Source organism: Entelurus aequoreus, linkage group LG08 (assembly GCF_033978785.1).
Source record: "Entelurus aequoreus isolate RoL-2023_Sb linkage group LG08, RoL_Eaeq_v1.1, whole genome shotgun sequence".
In the NCBI taxonomy this organism is placed as follows: domain Eukaryota; kingdom Metazoa; phylum Chordata; class Actinopteri; order Syngnathiformes; family Syngnathidae; genus Entelurus; species Entelurus aequoreus.
Genome location: NC_084738.1, coordinates 66,264,178 through 66,280,584, shown reverse-complemented (window position 1 = coordinate 66,280,584; position 16,407 = coordinate 66,264,178). Strand labels below are relative to the sequence as shown.

Genomic DNA, 16,407 nt, shown 5'->3' with positions numbered 1-16,407 from the left:
TTTCATTTCATAATTCCACAGTATTCTGGACATCTGTGTTCGTGAATCTGTTTCAATCATGTTCATTGCATTATGGAGAAGGAAGCCAAGCAAGCAAAGAAGAAAGTTGTCGGTGCGAAATGGACGTATTTTTCGAACGTAGTCAGCCACAACAGTACACAGCCGGCGCTTCTTTGTTTACATTCCCGAAAGATGCAGTCAAGATGGAAGAACTCGGATAACAGAGACTCTAACCAGGAGGACTTTTGATTTGGATACACAGACGCCTGTAGAGAACTGGGACAACACAGACTCTTACCAGGATTACTTTGATTTGGATGACAAAGACGCAGACGTGCTACTGTGAGTATGCAGCTTTGGCTTTTTTTTGCGTATGTACGTAACTTTTTTAAAATATATAAGCTTTATGAACCTTGGGTTAGGTGAACGGTCTTTTGGGCTGAGTGATTGTGTGTGTTGATCATGTGTTTGAATTGTATTGGCGTGTTCTATGGAGCTAGGAGCTAGCAGAGGAGCTAGGAGCTAGCATAACACGTACCGTACCGGACGTGCGCGTCACGTACGTAACTTTTTAAAAATATATAAGCTTTATGAACCTTGGGTTAGGTGAACGGTCTTTTGGGCTGAGTGATTGTGTGTGTTGATCGGGTGTTTGAATTGTATTGGCGTGTTCTATGGAGCTAGGAGCTAGCAGAGGAGCTAGGAGCTAGCATAACAAACACGCAGGTGTTATTATGCAGGATTAATTTGTGGCATATTAAATATAAGCCTGGTTGTGTTGTGGCTAATAGAGTATATATATGTCTTGTGTTTATTTACTGTTGTAGTCATTCCCAGCTGAATATCAGGTACCGTGAGTATGCAGCCTTGGCTGCTAAACATTCGATAACTTGACCGTATGTGCGCGTCACGTACGTAACTTTTTAAAAATATATAAGCTTTATGAACCTTGGGTTAGGTAAACGGTCTTTTGGGCTGAGTGATTGTGTGTGTTGATCAGGTGTTTGAATTGTATTGGCGTGTTCTATGGAGCTAGGAGCTAGCAGAGGAGCTAGGAGCTAGCATAACAAACACGCAGGTGTTTTTATGCAGGATTAATTTGTGGCATATTAAATATAAGCCTGGTTGTGTTGTGGCTAATAGAGTATATATATGTCTTGTGTTTATTTACTGTTGTAGTCATTCCCAGCTGAATATCAGGTCACCCCCGGCTCTCACAGCATCTTCCCTATCTGAATAGCTTCAACTCCCCACTAGTCCTTCACTTGCACTTTACTCATCCACAAATCTTTCATCCTCGCTCAAATTAATGGGGAAATTGTCGCTTTCTCGGTCCGAATCTCTCTCACTTCATGCGGCCATCATTGTAAACAATAGGGAACTTTGCGTATATGTTCAACTGACTACGTCACGCTACTTCCGGTAGGTGCAAGCCTTTTTTTAATCAGATACCAAAAGTTGCAATCTTTATCGTCGTTGTTCTATACTAAATCCTTTCAGCAAAAATATGGCAATATCGCGAAATGATCAAGTATGACACATAGAATAGATCTGCTATCCCCGTTTAAATAAAAAAAATTCATTTCAGTAGGCCTTTAAGTGTGTACCAAACTGGTAGCCCTTCACATTAATCAGTACCCAAGTAGTAGCTCTTGGTTTAAAAAAGGTTGGTGACCCTTGATGTAGAGCCTATTCTTAGCTAACTAAATATTGCAATTTTAATTAAAATGTTATAAAACATTAAAATGACAAAAGTAATTTTTATTAGGACACCAAAATATGCAGATATCAAAGACATTCCCATTCAAAGTGTTATTAGGTATAAATTTGAAACGAGTTATTTACAATAAGAGTACGTTGAGGATTGACTCAGGAAGAAGAATTGTGTGGCTCTTAAAAGAGCCTTTTGTGGTTATATTGAAAGTCAACAGATTACTTCTTGGAGGCCTTCTCGGTCTTCTTAGGGAGCAGCACCGCCTGAATGTTGGGCAACACGCCGCCCTGGGCGATGGTGACACCGCCTAGGAGTTTGTTGAGCTCTTCGTCGTTGCGGACGGCCAGCTGCAAATGGCGGGGAATGATCCTGGTCTTCTTGTTGTCGCGGGCTGCGTTCCCAGCCAGCTCCAGGATTTCAGCGGTCAGGTACTCCAGCACGGCCGCCAGGTAGACGGGTGCACCAGCGCCGATACGCTCGCCGTAGTTGCCCTTGCGGAGCAGCCTGTGGACACGACCCACCGGGAACTGGAGTCCGGCCCGGGAAGACCTGGTTTTGGCCTTAGCGCGGGCCTTGCCGGTTGTTTTTCCGCGTCCAGACATGGTTATGGTATTATCAAAAGGACTCAACAACTTGTTGGAATGAATGCCTCACATCTCGACAAGCAGCCTATTTATATACAAGTGCTGCTCGCTGATTGGCTGACTCAGACGGGGGAACGTTTGTCCAATCAGCAGCCTTCTGTAAAAAGGTTGTGAAATGATAACGTTTCTTTTAACGAAATCTGTGTCCTCGACTAACTATCTTACAATATATTTGCGCACAAACATTCTGCGTATGTCAATGACGTCATGACGCGTCAAAAAGAGGATTATAAACACAAATAATGCTGACGAGCACAAGCATTCAACACATGAGAAAAGACGACATCTCGTGGTCATTAGGGAGCATAACGGTATCTCATAATTATAAGGCAAACAGTCATAATTGTGAGATAAAATAAAATCATGGTTATGAGATAAAAAGTCAACATTATGAGATAAAGAGTGGAATTGATGAGATATTTGACAACAGTCACAGTCGTAGATCTTATGGCAGGACATCCATTCAGACATGGATTGTGAGAACAATGGGGGTTATTTTAAAAGTGACTTTATAACTGATGACATTCTTCATTTTCTTACAAATTTACATTTAATTTTATTCAGCAAATGTACCCTGGAAGCAAGAAAAGGCTCAGTTTTTTCCCCCCATAATTTAGATTTTTTTATTTCATAATTTAAATTTTGTATATCATAATTTCGAGCTTATATCTCAAAATTGAGCCTTTTTTTTTTTCATAATTTGAACCTTATCTTTGAGCTTATGCAATAAATTAGACATTCGTCTCTTTCTACCTCATAATTATGACTTTTTAGCTCATGACATTTTCCCCCGAATTTCGACTTTTTGTTTCATAATTAAAAATGTTTATATCGTGGGATAGGCTGATTGGCAACACTAAATTGGCCCTAGTGTGTGAATGTTGTCTGTCTATCTGTGTTGGCCCTGTGATGAGGTTGCGACTTGTCCAGGGTGTACCCCGCCTTCCGCCCGAATGCAGCTGGGATAGACTCCAGCACCCCCGCGACCCTGAAAGGGACAAGCGGTAGACAATGGATGGATGGATGGATGGATGGAATTTCGACCTTTTACCTCAAAATTGTGACTTTTTATTTCATATTTGTAACCTTGTCTTTGATCTTATGTAATAATTAAGACATCCGTCTCTTTCTGTCTCATGACAAAAACACACTATCGTTGAATCTCAGTAAAACTAAAATAATGCTATTTGGTAACAGTAGAAGAGAAAGTCAAACACAAATACAAATAGACTGAATATAAATTGAAAGAGTAAATGTTCAAGCAATTAAACAATGTACTAATATGAACCACTTCAAGAAACTCTTCAAACTTAGTGTTTACAAAGTACAAAGAAGAAGAACCATGATAAACATTCTGAATTTATTTCATTCATCCATTCATTCATTCTCAAAATAATCTTACTCATCTCATCATATGAAATATAACTTACTTCACCAATTATTTATTTGTTTTTATTGTGATTACTTATGGGGTATATTGTGAATAAATTGAGAACAGGAAGTGAACAAAAGTTTTAGCAACTGTTATGTAAAAAGAAAAGGGGTAGGATTAAATACTAACTAAATACTGCTTTAACTTTGCTTCTTCCTACTCCTTTTCGAACATGTTGAAAAGAGAAACTGTAAATTGTGATGTATGATGTTGTATGCTTGCATGTTCGAAATAAACTCAAACTCAGCTCAACTTATAATTATGACTTTTTAGCTCATGACATTTTGCCCCCTAATTTCGACTTTTTTTAATGTCATAATTAGGACTATAAATATTGTTTATCATGCTAGTGGGCTGTGAAATAACGCATACTTTTTTAAAACCATAAACTTGACCAACAATCTTACCATATACTGTATATGCACACACAAATTCTGCATATGTCAACGATATTTCATACGAAACTGGAAATGGTACAAATGATTGTGCCAGGAGTACAATAAAGCTAAATGTTATAAAACATATTCCAAATTTCATTTCCTCAATTTCAAATATTATACCTGCTGCATATTTTTCCTGAGGAAGCTTAGGTCCTTTAATGTGTGCAGCAAGCTGTTGTTGATCTTTTAGCCAGTGCCCTGTACTTTGCAGTGGTTTGTTCCTCATTCACAACGCGTTCTCTTAGATTTCCATGTTATGATACATGTTCACATTATTTATTGACTATCTAAAAAAGACAAAAATATATTTTTATTTAAATGAAGATATGAAATAATCTTAAATGAAATACAATGACTTGGTTTATATTATTGTATATACTAGGTCATAAAATCAGTGTCAGTTGAGTCGGTCCATAGGTTGCCTGTAGGGATTTTTAATGTCCAGCAGATGTCAGTATTTAGTGACAGTGTCGACACAGTATCAATACAGTTTTGCAATGTGTCGAAACGCTTCATGACGCCTCAACCCATCACTAGTAAATATTACATACTGTATATAAAATATGTAAATATTACATGTTATATTGCTACTATGGTCCATTTTTAGTCTACTTTATACCTGCATTATCCTCTCCATTCCTTACCCTTTCCATCCTTTGCAACTTTACTGATCAATACACTTTGCTTAAGTCTAAATCAAGTTAAAAGGTATTTCAGTACCACTTAATGTACTACAGTACATCTATTTTATCATTTTGATTTGAAGGTTTTTGTTGGTTACTGCTGCTTGAATTGATACTTTGAAATTAAGCTGTCATCTGCTGCTTATTTTGAGTTGTATTTATTTTTTTTCCCGTGCAATTTCAGTTAAAGGCCTACTGAAAGCCACTACTACCAACCACGCAGTCTGATAGTTTATATATCAATGATGAAATCTTAACATTACAACACATGCCAATACGGCCGGGTTAACTTATAAAGTGCAATTTTAAAATTCCTGCCACACTTCCGGTTGAAAAACTCCTTTGGATATGATTTATGCGCGTGACGTCACAAAAGCAACAGAAGTTGGACCCCATCGGACCCGATAGAAAAGCCTCTTGTTTTCTTCGACAAAATTCCACAGTATTCTGGACATCTGTGTTGGTGAATCTTTTGTTGCAATTTGTTTAATGAACAATGGAGACTGCAAAGAAGAACATTGTAGGTGGGATCGATCGGTGTCTTAGCGGCTAAGTACAATACTGTAATATCTGTGATATTTGCATTAGTGTACTGTGTCTTTAAGGGTTTGGGGAACGCGCATGCGCGAGTGAGTTGGCGGAGAACTTGAGTGTGTGTGAGCGTGACTTTTGGCTAACAGCAGCTCGTGTATGTGTGTGCGTTACTTTTTGAACTACAACCAGTTACGGCTTGTTAATAAAGCGATTGAGCAATTTGTTTAATGGACAATGGAGACTGCAAATAAGAAAGTTGTAGGTGCGATCGGTGGAGCGGCGGACTACAGCAACACCAACACCAGGAGGTTGTGTTGTGTTTTGAGCAGGATAACAGACGCACTACGGTGAGTCTAGCTTTGGCTTCCAAACATTTGATCGCTTGCCCGTACGTGCGTGTCGATATGTGCATGTGACGTACGTAACTTTGGGGAAATATATGTTTCTTGCCGACTCTGATGGCGGCCGGGGTGTCGTCAAAAGCGTACAACGCCCGCCGCCGCATCTAAGTTAGCTACGCAGCTAGGTTAGCTTCTGTTTTTTAGCTTCGCCAAGCGGAATATTATTAATCGTGTATTTACATGTTCATGGTTTAATAGTATTATTGATTTTCTGTCTATCCATCCAGTCAGGGTTTTTTAAATTTAGTTTCTATCTGCATTTGAGACTGACGCTATCGCGTTGGCTACGCAGCTAGGTTAGCTTCTGTTTTTTTTAGCTTCGCCAAGCGGAATATTATTAATCGTATATTTACATGTTCATGGTTTAATAGTATTATTGATCTTCTGTCTATCCATCCAGTCAGGGTTTTTTTAAATTTAGTTTCTATCTGCATTTGAGACTGACGCTATCGCGTTGGCTACGCAGCAAGGTTAGTTTCTGTTTTTTTTTAGCTTCGCCAAGTGGAATATTATTAATCGTGTATTTACATGTTCATGGTTTAATAGTATTATTGATCTTCTGTCTATCCATCCAGTCAGGTTTTTTTTAAATTTAGTTTCTATCTGCATTTGAGACTGCTGCTATCACGTTGGCTACGTAGCTAGGTTAGCTTCTATTTTTTTTTAGCTTCGCAAAGCTGAATTATTAATCGTGTATTTACATGTTCAGTCACTGTGAATGTCCATTTCGCGTTCTCGACTGTCATTTTCAAGAGGATATAGTATCTGAGATGGTTTAAAATACAAATCTGTGATACACAATAGAAAAAGGAGAGAGTGTGGAATCCAATGAGCCAGCTTGTAGCTAAGTTACGGTCAGAGCGAAAAAAGATACGTCCATCACTGCCCCTCAAGTCCTTCACTGTAACGTTCCTCATCTACGAATCTTTCATCCTCGCTCAAATTAATGGGGTAATCGTCACTTTCTCGGCCCGAATCTCTCTCGCTCCATTGTAAACAACAGGGAATTGTGAGCAGCACTACCGCTTGTGACGTCACGCTACTTCCGGTACAGGCAAGGCTTTTTTTTATCAGCGAGCAAAAGTTGCGAACTTTATCGTCGATTTTCTCTACTAAATCCTTTCAGCAAAAATATGGCAATATCGCAAAATGATCAAGTATGACACATAATGGATCTGCTATTCCCGTATAAAAAATAAAAATGTCATTTCAGTAGCCCTTTAATGAACAATGAGAATCATTTGGCATACTACGCCCCCCTGTGGACAAGGTTATGTACTACGCACATTGATCTTTCCAGTATCAAGAGCCACTTGGTGACTTCGATTTGGGGGCTTACTTTTACTTGTAATTAGGAGGTTTATGTTATATCGTGAACATTGCACTCGCTATTGAGTTCAATTTGAAGTTAACTTGAGATATTAGTTGGAAGTGAGTGGCTCTAAAAAGAGCCGTTATTGTTGGGCGGGAGCAAATCAAGCTCTCTCCCCGCGGATGCGACGTGCCAGCTGGATGTCTTTCGGCATGATTGTGACCCTCTTGGCGTGGATGGCGCACAGGTTGGTGTCCTCGAACAAGCCCACCAGGTAGGCCTCACTGGACTCCTGCAGCGCCATGATGGCGGAGCTTTGGAAGCGCAGGTCGGTCTTGAAATCTTGGGCAATTTCCCTTACGAGACGTTGGAACGGAAGCTTCCGGATGAGGAGCTCGGTGGACTTCTGGTAGCGGCGGATTTCGCGAAGAGCTACGGTGCCGGGCCTGTAGCGGTGAGGCTTCTTGACGCCGCCGGTGGCCGGGGCACTCTTGCGGGCAGCCTTGGTGGCCAACTGCTTCCTGGGAGCTTTGCCGCCGGTGGACTTACGAGCTGTCTGCTTTGTTCTTGCCATGGTGTCTGAGTGTTGAATCTATCGGGTTGCTATGGTTTATATACTAACACGACAGCGCTGATTGGTCTGTCAGTCAGCTTCCCGCGCAAAAGCTGATTAACTATTGGACGAGGCATTTTGAATCGAGCCAATCACCAACAATATCAAGCTGTGACTCTGTTGCTATCTAGTGGCGTTACTACATACTGCATTCTAAATGTATTCCCAATTATCCACTGATTTATTAATAATACTAATAATGCATTTTATTTGGTATATATATGGTAAAGACGCTTTCCAGGATACAACATTTAAATATAAAACAGTTCAAAGTAATAATATAAAATACAGGAAATATACAAGCAGTACATTGTAAAATACATAATAGTGTTCTGCACTGGCATTTAAATTGTAAGTAAAACTAAAGTTTGTATGTATTATAAAATGTAAAATATTATACATTTATACTAATTCTGCTGCTATTTTAATTTTTTTTTAAATTATTTGACTTAATATTGAGTGAATGAAATAAAAATGAAAATGTAAAATATTGTTTTTTGACACATAACACTTCTTATTTAAGGCTTTTTTTTTTTTTTAATCGATCTAAAGATTATTCGTTGTTTGGTTTGGTCGTTGGATTTTCTTTTCTTGAATAATAATAAAAACAAAACAAATGGTTTATTTGAATTGTATTTTGAAAAATAAAGTTTAAATACATTTTTGTGTGTGTTTAAAAGCAATAAGTAAATGCCAAAACTGGTTAGATTTTCACGTTATATTTCATTAAAAAAAAATGAAATCATGGGTCAAGCAGGAACAAAAAATCGGACCAAAACCAAATCCCGACACCGGAACCGGAAGTTGCTATCTTGAGAGCAGAATGCAGACTGTCCTGTATGAAATAATAGTGTGGCGCTGTACCCTGCGGTTTCACATAAAAACAAAAATTAATAGATATACCATGTGTCTTTCTGACAGGACATGGTTCAACACACTAATTTGTGTTCCTACATGCCAGCGGTCTTGTCTTATCCAGCAACTTCCGGTTCCGGTGTCGTAAAACATTTTTTTTGTTTTTGCCTACTGGTGATTTTTTAATTTTTGCTGAATGAAATATTAATTGAAAACGTTTATTAGCTCTAGTTAGTGTTCGACACAAAGAAATAAGCTTTTGTTTTTCCATATTATTTTTTTGCGTTTCAAAATAAAATTCAAATAAACCAAACCGTTTTTCGTTTTTTAATTTTTATTGACGAAAAGAAAACGACATGTCCAAAACGATCAGTGTACCTTCCGTTCTTTCTATTTCAAATTCTTAAATGCGAATCAAAAAACAAATTTCGGACCATTTTTTCTATTTTCATTTCTGAAACAAAAGTTGGACAACTGTTTAATGACACTTTTTTAAAAAACGACAGTAGGACTCCTGATGAACAAAGAGGTTACCGTCATGCTAAACGCAAAGCAAAAGCTTTAAAATACTGCTTCCGGTTAAATTTTTCATCACACAGGTAACCAAGCAATTTTTACGTTTTGGGTGACATTTTTTTTTTCGATTTTTGTGTTTATCTGGAAACATTTAAATCCATAAAAGGAAAACAGCAGAAAATCCAATGTTATGGCAATATTTTAATGAAAATCAACCCTTTTTTTTTTGTTTGTTTTGAAATCTGCCATATATAACACAAATCGAAAAACGGGCCTAATTTTATTTTTTGATTTGCGTTTCATAAGTGGAAATAGACATTTATACACAGACCTTCACTGACCATTTTTAGGCATGTTTTTTTTTTTTTATATACCTTCTTGTGTTTCTTTGTGTCTGTCTTCGTTTTTATGTCCCGGCGGCAGTTTGTGGCTCACACTGCCTCTCACAGGACAGTCTGGGTACTACGCCAGGTTAATTTGATTGTAAATCTGTTGCTGTTTCTAAAATAATAATCTATCCATCCATCCATTTTCTACCGCTTATCCCTTTTCGGGGTCGCGGGGGGTGGGGGGGCTGGAGCCTATCTCATAATAGTAATCATATTCTACTATATGCCACACATATAGTGTACATTTATCCTCAAATTGGCTCCAAACTCTAAAATGTGCCAATTTACCAATGTGTTATTTATTGTTAATATTATTTGACTTCTTGCCTTGCTTTCGAGGTGGCATAGATGTAAATAAAGAAGGATAATAAATCAAGATCAATAGTTTATAAAAACAAACAAAGAATGCAGCACCTTAGCTTCATATTTTAATTCCCATTTCATCCAAAATCAATTTCTATGAACGATGACATCATCCTTAAATCGCATCCACTGCGGTGATTAAAGAGAATCAAATTCCTGGCAGAGTTAATCCCGATCATTCGCTGCGGCTTTCCTGGCAATGACTCCGCTATCGGAAGGCTTTGAAAACAGTCACTGAATAAAATGCATCATTGTATAAAAAAAACTAATTTATTGGCAATTTCTGCAAGGAAGAACAGGAAGTGAAATACAGAAATATGTGATGCTGCATTAAAAAAAGGCCTGACGATAGAAAATCTGTTTGCTGTGCTATGCTTTCATTCCACAGAGCAGGGCTTTTCAAAATAAAATGTAAAAAAAAAAACACAAAAGATTCGGTATGGTTATTTCCTGCACTCTACAGACACATCCATAATACCTTTGGCATGCACTCCTAACAAAACCCCCTACAGAATGTGTTCGGGTTATTTCCTGCACTCCGATAGCATAGAGACAAGTGCGAAGCATTTCTAATAAAGTCTGTGCTTTTGTTATTTCCTGCACTCTAATAGGAGACTCAGTGCATGGATAGATCAGAATCTGTCCTCCGGTTATTTCCTGCACTCGAGTAGTAGAATACAATAACTGAATAAACACCACTCCCCTAGTGGAGAGTCTCTACGTGGTTATTTCCTGCACTCTCGTAGCAAGCACAATCGGTAAGTAGATATTAGCAACACGCAGTGAGTTACCCTGCTAACGAAGATTGCTCACCCAAGACAAAACCACCAGTGTCACTTCCCCTGCACTCTAGCTGAAGACAAACTCAAGTAAGTATGTCCTAGTTTGGGATGCGCTGCTCACAAAATAACCACCACATAACATGTGCTTTGGTTATTTCCTGCACTCTAGCAGCAGACGGAAACTCTGAGTAGATTATAGCAACAAAGCTTGCTAATACAAATCTTTTTGAGCATTTCCTGCACTCTAGCCGCAGGCAATCACAATGAGTAGACTACGGCAACAGGAGTTGCTAATAAAAAAATTGAGTATTTCATGCACTCTAGCAGCAGACAAACACAATTAGTAGATTATAGCAACAAGTGTTGCTAAAACAAATTGAGTACTTCCTGCACTCCAGTAGAAGGAAAACATGAGTAGAGTATAGCAACAAATGTTGCCATTACAAATTGGGTACTTCCTGCACTCTAGTAGCAGAAAAACACACGTAGATTATAACAAGTGGTACTAATACAAATTGAGTACTTCATGCACTTAAGTATCAGAAAAAACACGAGTAGATTATAACAAGTGTTGCTAATACACATGGAGTATTTCCTGCACTCTAGCAGCAGACAGATAGAAGTAGATTATAGCAACAAGTGTTGCTCATACAAATTGAGTACTTCCTGCACTCTAGTAGCAGAAAAACACAAGTAGATTATAAAAAGTGGTACTAATACAAATTGAGTAATTCCTCCACTTGAGTATCAGAAAAACACAAGTAGATTATAACAAGTGTTGCTCATACAAATTGGGTTTTTCCTGCACTCTAGTAGCAGAAAAACATGAGTAGATTATAACAAATGTTGCTAATACACATTGAGTTTTTCCTGCACTCTAGCAGCAGACAAACACAAGTAGATTATAGCAAGTGTTGCTATTACAAATTGAGTACTTCCTGCACTCTAGTAGCAAATAGAACACAAGTAGATTATAGCAGGTGTTGCTCATACAAATTGCGTATTTCCTGCACTCTAGTAGCAGAAAAACACAAGAAGATTATAACAAGTGTTGCTATTACAAATTGAGTATTTCCTGCACTCTACTATCAGAAAAAACACAAGTAGATTACAACAAGTGTTGCTCATACAAATTGAGTACTTCCTACACTCTAGTAGCAGAAGAACACAAGTAGATTATAACAAGTGTTGCTATTACAAATCAAGTATTTCCTGCACTCTACTAGCAGAAGAACACAAGTGGATTATAAAAAGTGTTGCTATTACAAATCGAGTATTTCCTGCACTCTAGTAGCAGAAGAACACAAGTAGATTATAACAAGTGTTACTAATACACATTGAGTACTTCCTGCACTTGAGTATCAGAAAAACATGAGTAGATTATAACAAGTGTTGCTAATACAAATTGAGTTTTCCTGCACTTTAATAGCATTCCTGCACTTTAATAGCAGAAAAACATGAGTAGATTATAACAAGTGTTGCTAATACACATTGAGTATTTCCTGCACTCTAGTAGCAGACACACAAGTAGATTATAGCAAGTGTTGCTATTACAAATTGCGTACATCCTGCACTCTAGTAGCAAAAAGAACACAAGTAGATTATAACAAGTGTTGCTCATACAAATTGAGTATTTCCTGCACTCTAGTAGCAGAAAAACACAAGTAGATTATAACAAGTGTTGCTAATACAAATTGAGTACTTCCTGCACTCTAGTGGCAGAAAAAACACAAGTAGATTATAACAAGTGTTGCTCATACTTGAGTCTTTCTCTCTCTCTTTGCTTGTTATTTCAGGAGTCTCTCTCTCTCTTTGCTTGTTATTTCAGAAGTCTCTCTCTCTCTCTCTCTCTCTCTCTCTCTCTCTCTCTCTCTCTCTCTCTCTCTCTCTCCTTGCTTGTTATTTCAGGAGTCTCACTCTCTCTCTTTGACAATCTTGTTCTTTCAGACAAAGTGTTGAACTAGCAGAAGTTAAAAAAACAACAACAATTCATTATCGCATCAACAAGATTTGACATTTAGTTGGCAAAAATCAACAAACCAATGTTTCATATTCTCTCAAAGTCCATAAGTCCATCAAGAACCTTCTAGAACAACCTAAGAACTGGTTTAGTGTTCCCAGGCACACCCAGATGGATATTGATATTCATATTATTTAAGTACAATTATCACTATTAATATCAATATCATTTATGTACAATCTTTATTGATATTAATATAATTTATGTACAATTGGTATTGATACTCATATCATTTATGTACAATCTTTATTGATATTAATATCATTTATGTACAATTGGTATTGATACTCATATCATTTATGTACAACCTTTATTGATATTAATATCATTCATGTACAATTATTATCGATATTGATATCAATAATGTACAATTATTATTGATATTAATATCATTAATGTACAATTATTATTGATATCAATATCATTAATGTACAAATATTATTGATATTAATATCATTTATGTACAATCTTTATTGATATTCCTGACATGAGCACCAACCTTGTCCAGAGTCCAGTTCACTGAGGGTCTTGGAGGGGTGTAACGACGGGCCAGGGCATGTCGGGTAGCGGCACGTGCGGCCCAGCAGGGGGCGGCGGCTGGAAGTCGTTAGTCTTGAGCGCCGCCAAGTGCTTGATGTCCAGGGTGGTGAACGTTGTGAATTGCACCTGGTTCCTCTTGCTGGTGGGCGAGCGGAGCGGTTCGCTGCGCGACGGCCTGGCCAGCAAGGTGGCCGAGCGCTGGGCCACGGGGTCTGCCGCCTTCCTGTGCTGCTGCTGCTGGGAGCCGCTCCTGCCGCGGCCCAGGGTGGCGGTTCTTTCCGGTACGGGCTGCTGGACGGCGGGCGGGGTGCGTGTGAGGGTGGACACCTGAGCAGGTGCGCCAGGAGGAGGCGGCTGCTGGGGGTTGTTGGCCAGCCACACCCAGTCGTGCTTATGGTCCTTGGGCTCCGCGGGGGGCGCCGGCCCTGCCAGGACGGGAGTTTTACGGCTGCGCAGACACAACCTGTAGGATGCGCAGTTAAGCAGAAAGCCAAAAATGGCGACGCACAACACGCCCGCCAAGCAATAAATTCCTATCTCCAAGTCGGACATGGATCGGAAGGTGCGGACCAGGTCGCTCTCCACCACTTTGGGGAGTTTGGCTTCCGGTTCCTGTGCTGGCTTTGGCTTGTCCAACATGTTTCCAAAGCTGCCGTTCTGTCCGTCTTCTTGGCCGACAAGATGGCGTGTTGGTCGGCTGGCGGTGCTCGCACTGAGCCAGCTCTCCGTGACTGTCGGCTGAGACCCACTTGGAGTCACATCCCACAAAGTCCTCCTCTCAGGCTCCGTCCTCGACAACTCCTGCCCCACGTCCGTCAGCTCACGGCTCGACGTCACCGTCGTCGTCGCCTCTACCGCCATTTCCGCCATTTCCGCCACACCCGTGCCGCTTCTCTCCCGATCCAGACTGATTGCACCACCGTCGCCGCCCTGGAAGTCGATCCTCAGCAGCCCCGCACCGACCGCCAGTTTGCTCTTCCTCTTGGACTTCTGGCATTCCTCGCAGATCCTCAGCTCCACCTTGACCAGCGCGGCCTTCCCCCGACCCTCGCCCTGTGCCACCACAAACGTGGACAGCGGGGTGCGGCGCACGCTAGCCACGCCCTCGTCCGGCGTAGTGACGGTTAAGGAGTAGTCGCCGCGGTCGAAGAGGCTCAGCGGGGTGACGGCGCCGTCACTGAATTGGACCCGGCAGCTGACCACGGCTTCCTGGGAACGACACAACACATTGTCAGTCAAAGAGGTGCCATCCCAAGACCAGTGTTGGGGCTAACTAACTTACTGTAACGCCGTTAGTTTCGGCGGTAACTAGTAATCTAACGCGTTATTTTTTTATATTCAGTAACTCAGTTACCGTTACTACATGATGCGTTACTGCGTTATTTTACGTTATTTTTTATGTAGTATCGGCTAGAAACAGATGCGCTGCGGTGTCGTTCTTCTGAATCTTCCTCTGTCACACGCCGGAGAGAAGAAAAGAGGCGTGTGTGTGTGTCTGGGTGTGGGTGTGGGGGGGAAAGACACACGTGATCCGCGGTTTGATATATAAAACAAAACAAAAAGGTTGTTCGCATGCACGTTCAGTCCACACACAGCGTGGTCATGGCGAGCGGAGTAACGGAAGAGCTTGAACGCCCCGCGCCATTTAATCGGTGTGTTTATAGGTGCAGACCCCGTTGTGCAAGACGAGGGTTTTAAACACATGCTGAACGTGCTTGAGCCACGTTACGACATCCCGTCGCGCAACCACTTCAGCGATAAGATTGTGCCAGATCTTTATGAGCAGGAGGAAAAAAAAGTTGTGGATGAACTATCCCGAGCATCGTCTGTTGCGCTCATGACAGACTGGTGCACGTCCAGGGAAACTATGTGACGATAAGCGCTCACTTTATCACAGCAGACTGGCAGATGAGAAGACACGCCCCCTCTACGAGAGTCACCTTGCGCAGGTACTGACACAAGCAGTGGAGGAATGGAAGATACAGATATCCCAGTCACAAGTGATAATGCCAAAAATCAAATAATTGCAGTGAATGAGGCAGGACTGGGACCACAGGTAGGTGCTTTGCACATGTAGTGAATTTGGCATCACAGAAGGGAATCTCAGTCAATAGGATGGATCAGGAAGGAGGTTTCCTAGCACAAGAGCTGCTCATGTGCTTAAGACAAAGCAAGAAATGCTAAAGCTGCCTACTCATAAAGCTCATACATGATGTCCCAACGAAGTGGAACTCCACTTATGATATGTTGCAGCAGCAGGCAGCTATATACTCTGCATTGACCCACAAGACAAATGTCAAAGACATCATCACCCTGTCTGATGATGATGTGAGAGTGGCAGAGGAGGTCCTCCAGGTGCTTAAACCCCTCAAAAGTGTTACATCTCTACTGAACACTGAAACTTCACCATCTGTGTCAATGATCCTGCCACTGAAAACAAGGATTCTACAATCCATGGCTCCAAGTGTGGAAGACAGCAGCATCACTCCAGATGTCAGGCTTTATTTCACTATCTATGTTTCAAGGAAGATGATGTGCCTTCTTATGTTGCACTTTAACTTGTTTTTTATCAATGGTCATTGGTCCAAGTTTAAAGAAAGGAGAAATGCCATTTTATGTTGCACTGTTTTTCATTAATTATGTTAAAATGAAAATAAAAATGCATGTCAAGTTGATCAACAGATTGTATTATTCTCCAGTGCAATAACAGTACTGAAATGAAGGCTAAAAGGGCATTAATGGGAGCTTTAAAAAAGAAAAAGAAAAAAATAAGTAACTAAATAGTTACTTTTCACAGTAACGCATTACTTTTTGATGTAAGTAACTGAGTTAGTAACTGAGTTACTTTTGAAATTAAGTAACTAGTAATTGTAACTAGTTACTGGTTTTCAGTAACTAACCCAACTCTGCCCAAGACAAATGTCGGCAAGTGTCCAACAAAATATTGTGGAAAAAATATTGTTTTTTAGAAAAACTTTATTTTATAATTATTGTGTACCAATATTTGAAGAAAAAAGACTAGATTTTAGGAAAACAATTATGCTAATTTTACATAATTGAAGTCAAATATATTGTGAAAAAAGTATTTTCTTTGTTTTGAATAAAGCAATATTGTGAGAAAAAAGTATTTTACAAGAAAAGTGTAGACATATCTTAATAATAAAAAAAT

The 16,407-nt window shown here is 39.8% G+C and overlaps 3 protein-coding genes across 3 annotated transcripts in view; all 3 read right to left on the bottom strand.

Annotated features, from left to right (window-relative positions):
- Positions 1 to 1,783: 1,783 nt before the first annotated feature.
- Positions 1,784 to 2,346, bottom strand: LOC133656179 (histone H2A-like). The gene has a single exon (XM_062057085.1). The coding sequence runs from the start codon at positions 2,314 to 2,316 to the stop codon at positions 1,933 to 1,935; it is 384 nt and encodes a 127-aa protein (XP_061913069.1). The 5' UTR covers positions 2,317 to 2,346; the 3' UTR covers positions 1,784 to 1,932.
- Positions 2,347 to 7,308: 4,962 nt separating this feature from the next.
- On the bottom strand, positions 7,309 to 7,734 carry LOC133656176 (histone H3-like). Its single transcript, XM_062057081.1, has one exon. The coding sequence runs from the start codon at positions 7,732 to 7,734 to the stop codon at positions 7,324 to 7,326; it is 411 nt and encodes a 136-aa protein (XP_061913065.1). The 3' UTR covers positions 7,309 to 7,323.
- A 4,785-nt stretch (positions 7,735 to 12,519) lies between these two features.
- The window catches only part of LOC133656161 (transmembrane protein 132D-like), a 64,210-nt gene continuing 60,322 nt past the window's right edge, over positions 12,520 to 16,407 (bottom strand). Inside the window, exon 11 of the mRNA XM_062057061.1 lies at positions 12,520 to 14,447. Within this exon, the coding sequence (XP_061913045.1) occupies positions 13,215 to 14,447 (1,233 nt within the window). The 3' untranslated portion in view covers positions 12,520 to 13,214. The remainder of the gene's footprint in view (positions 14,448 to 16,407) is intronic.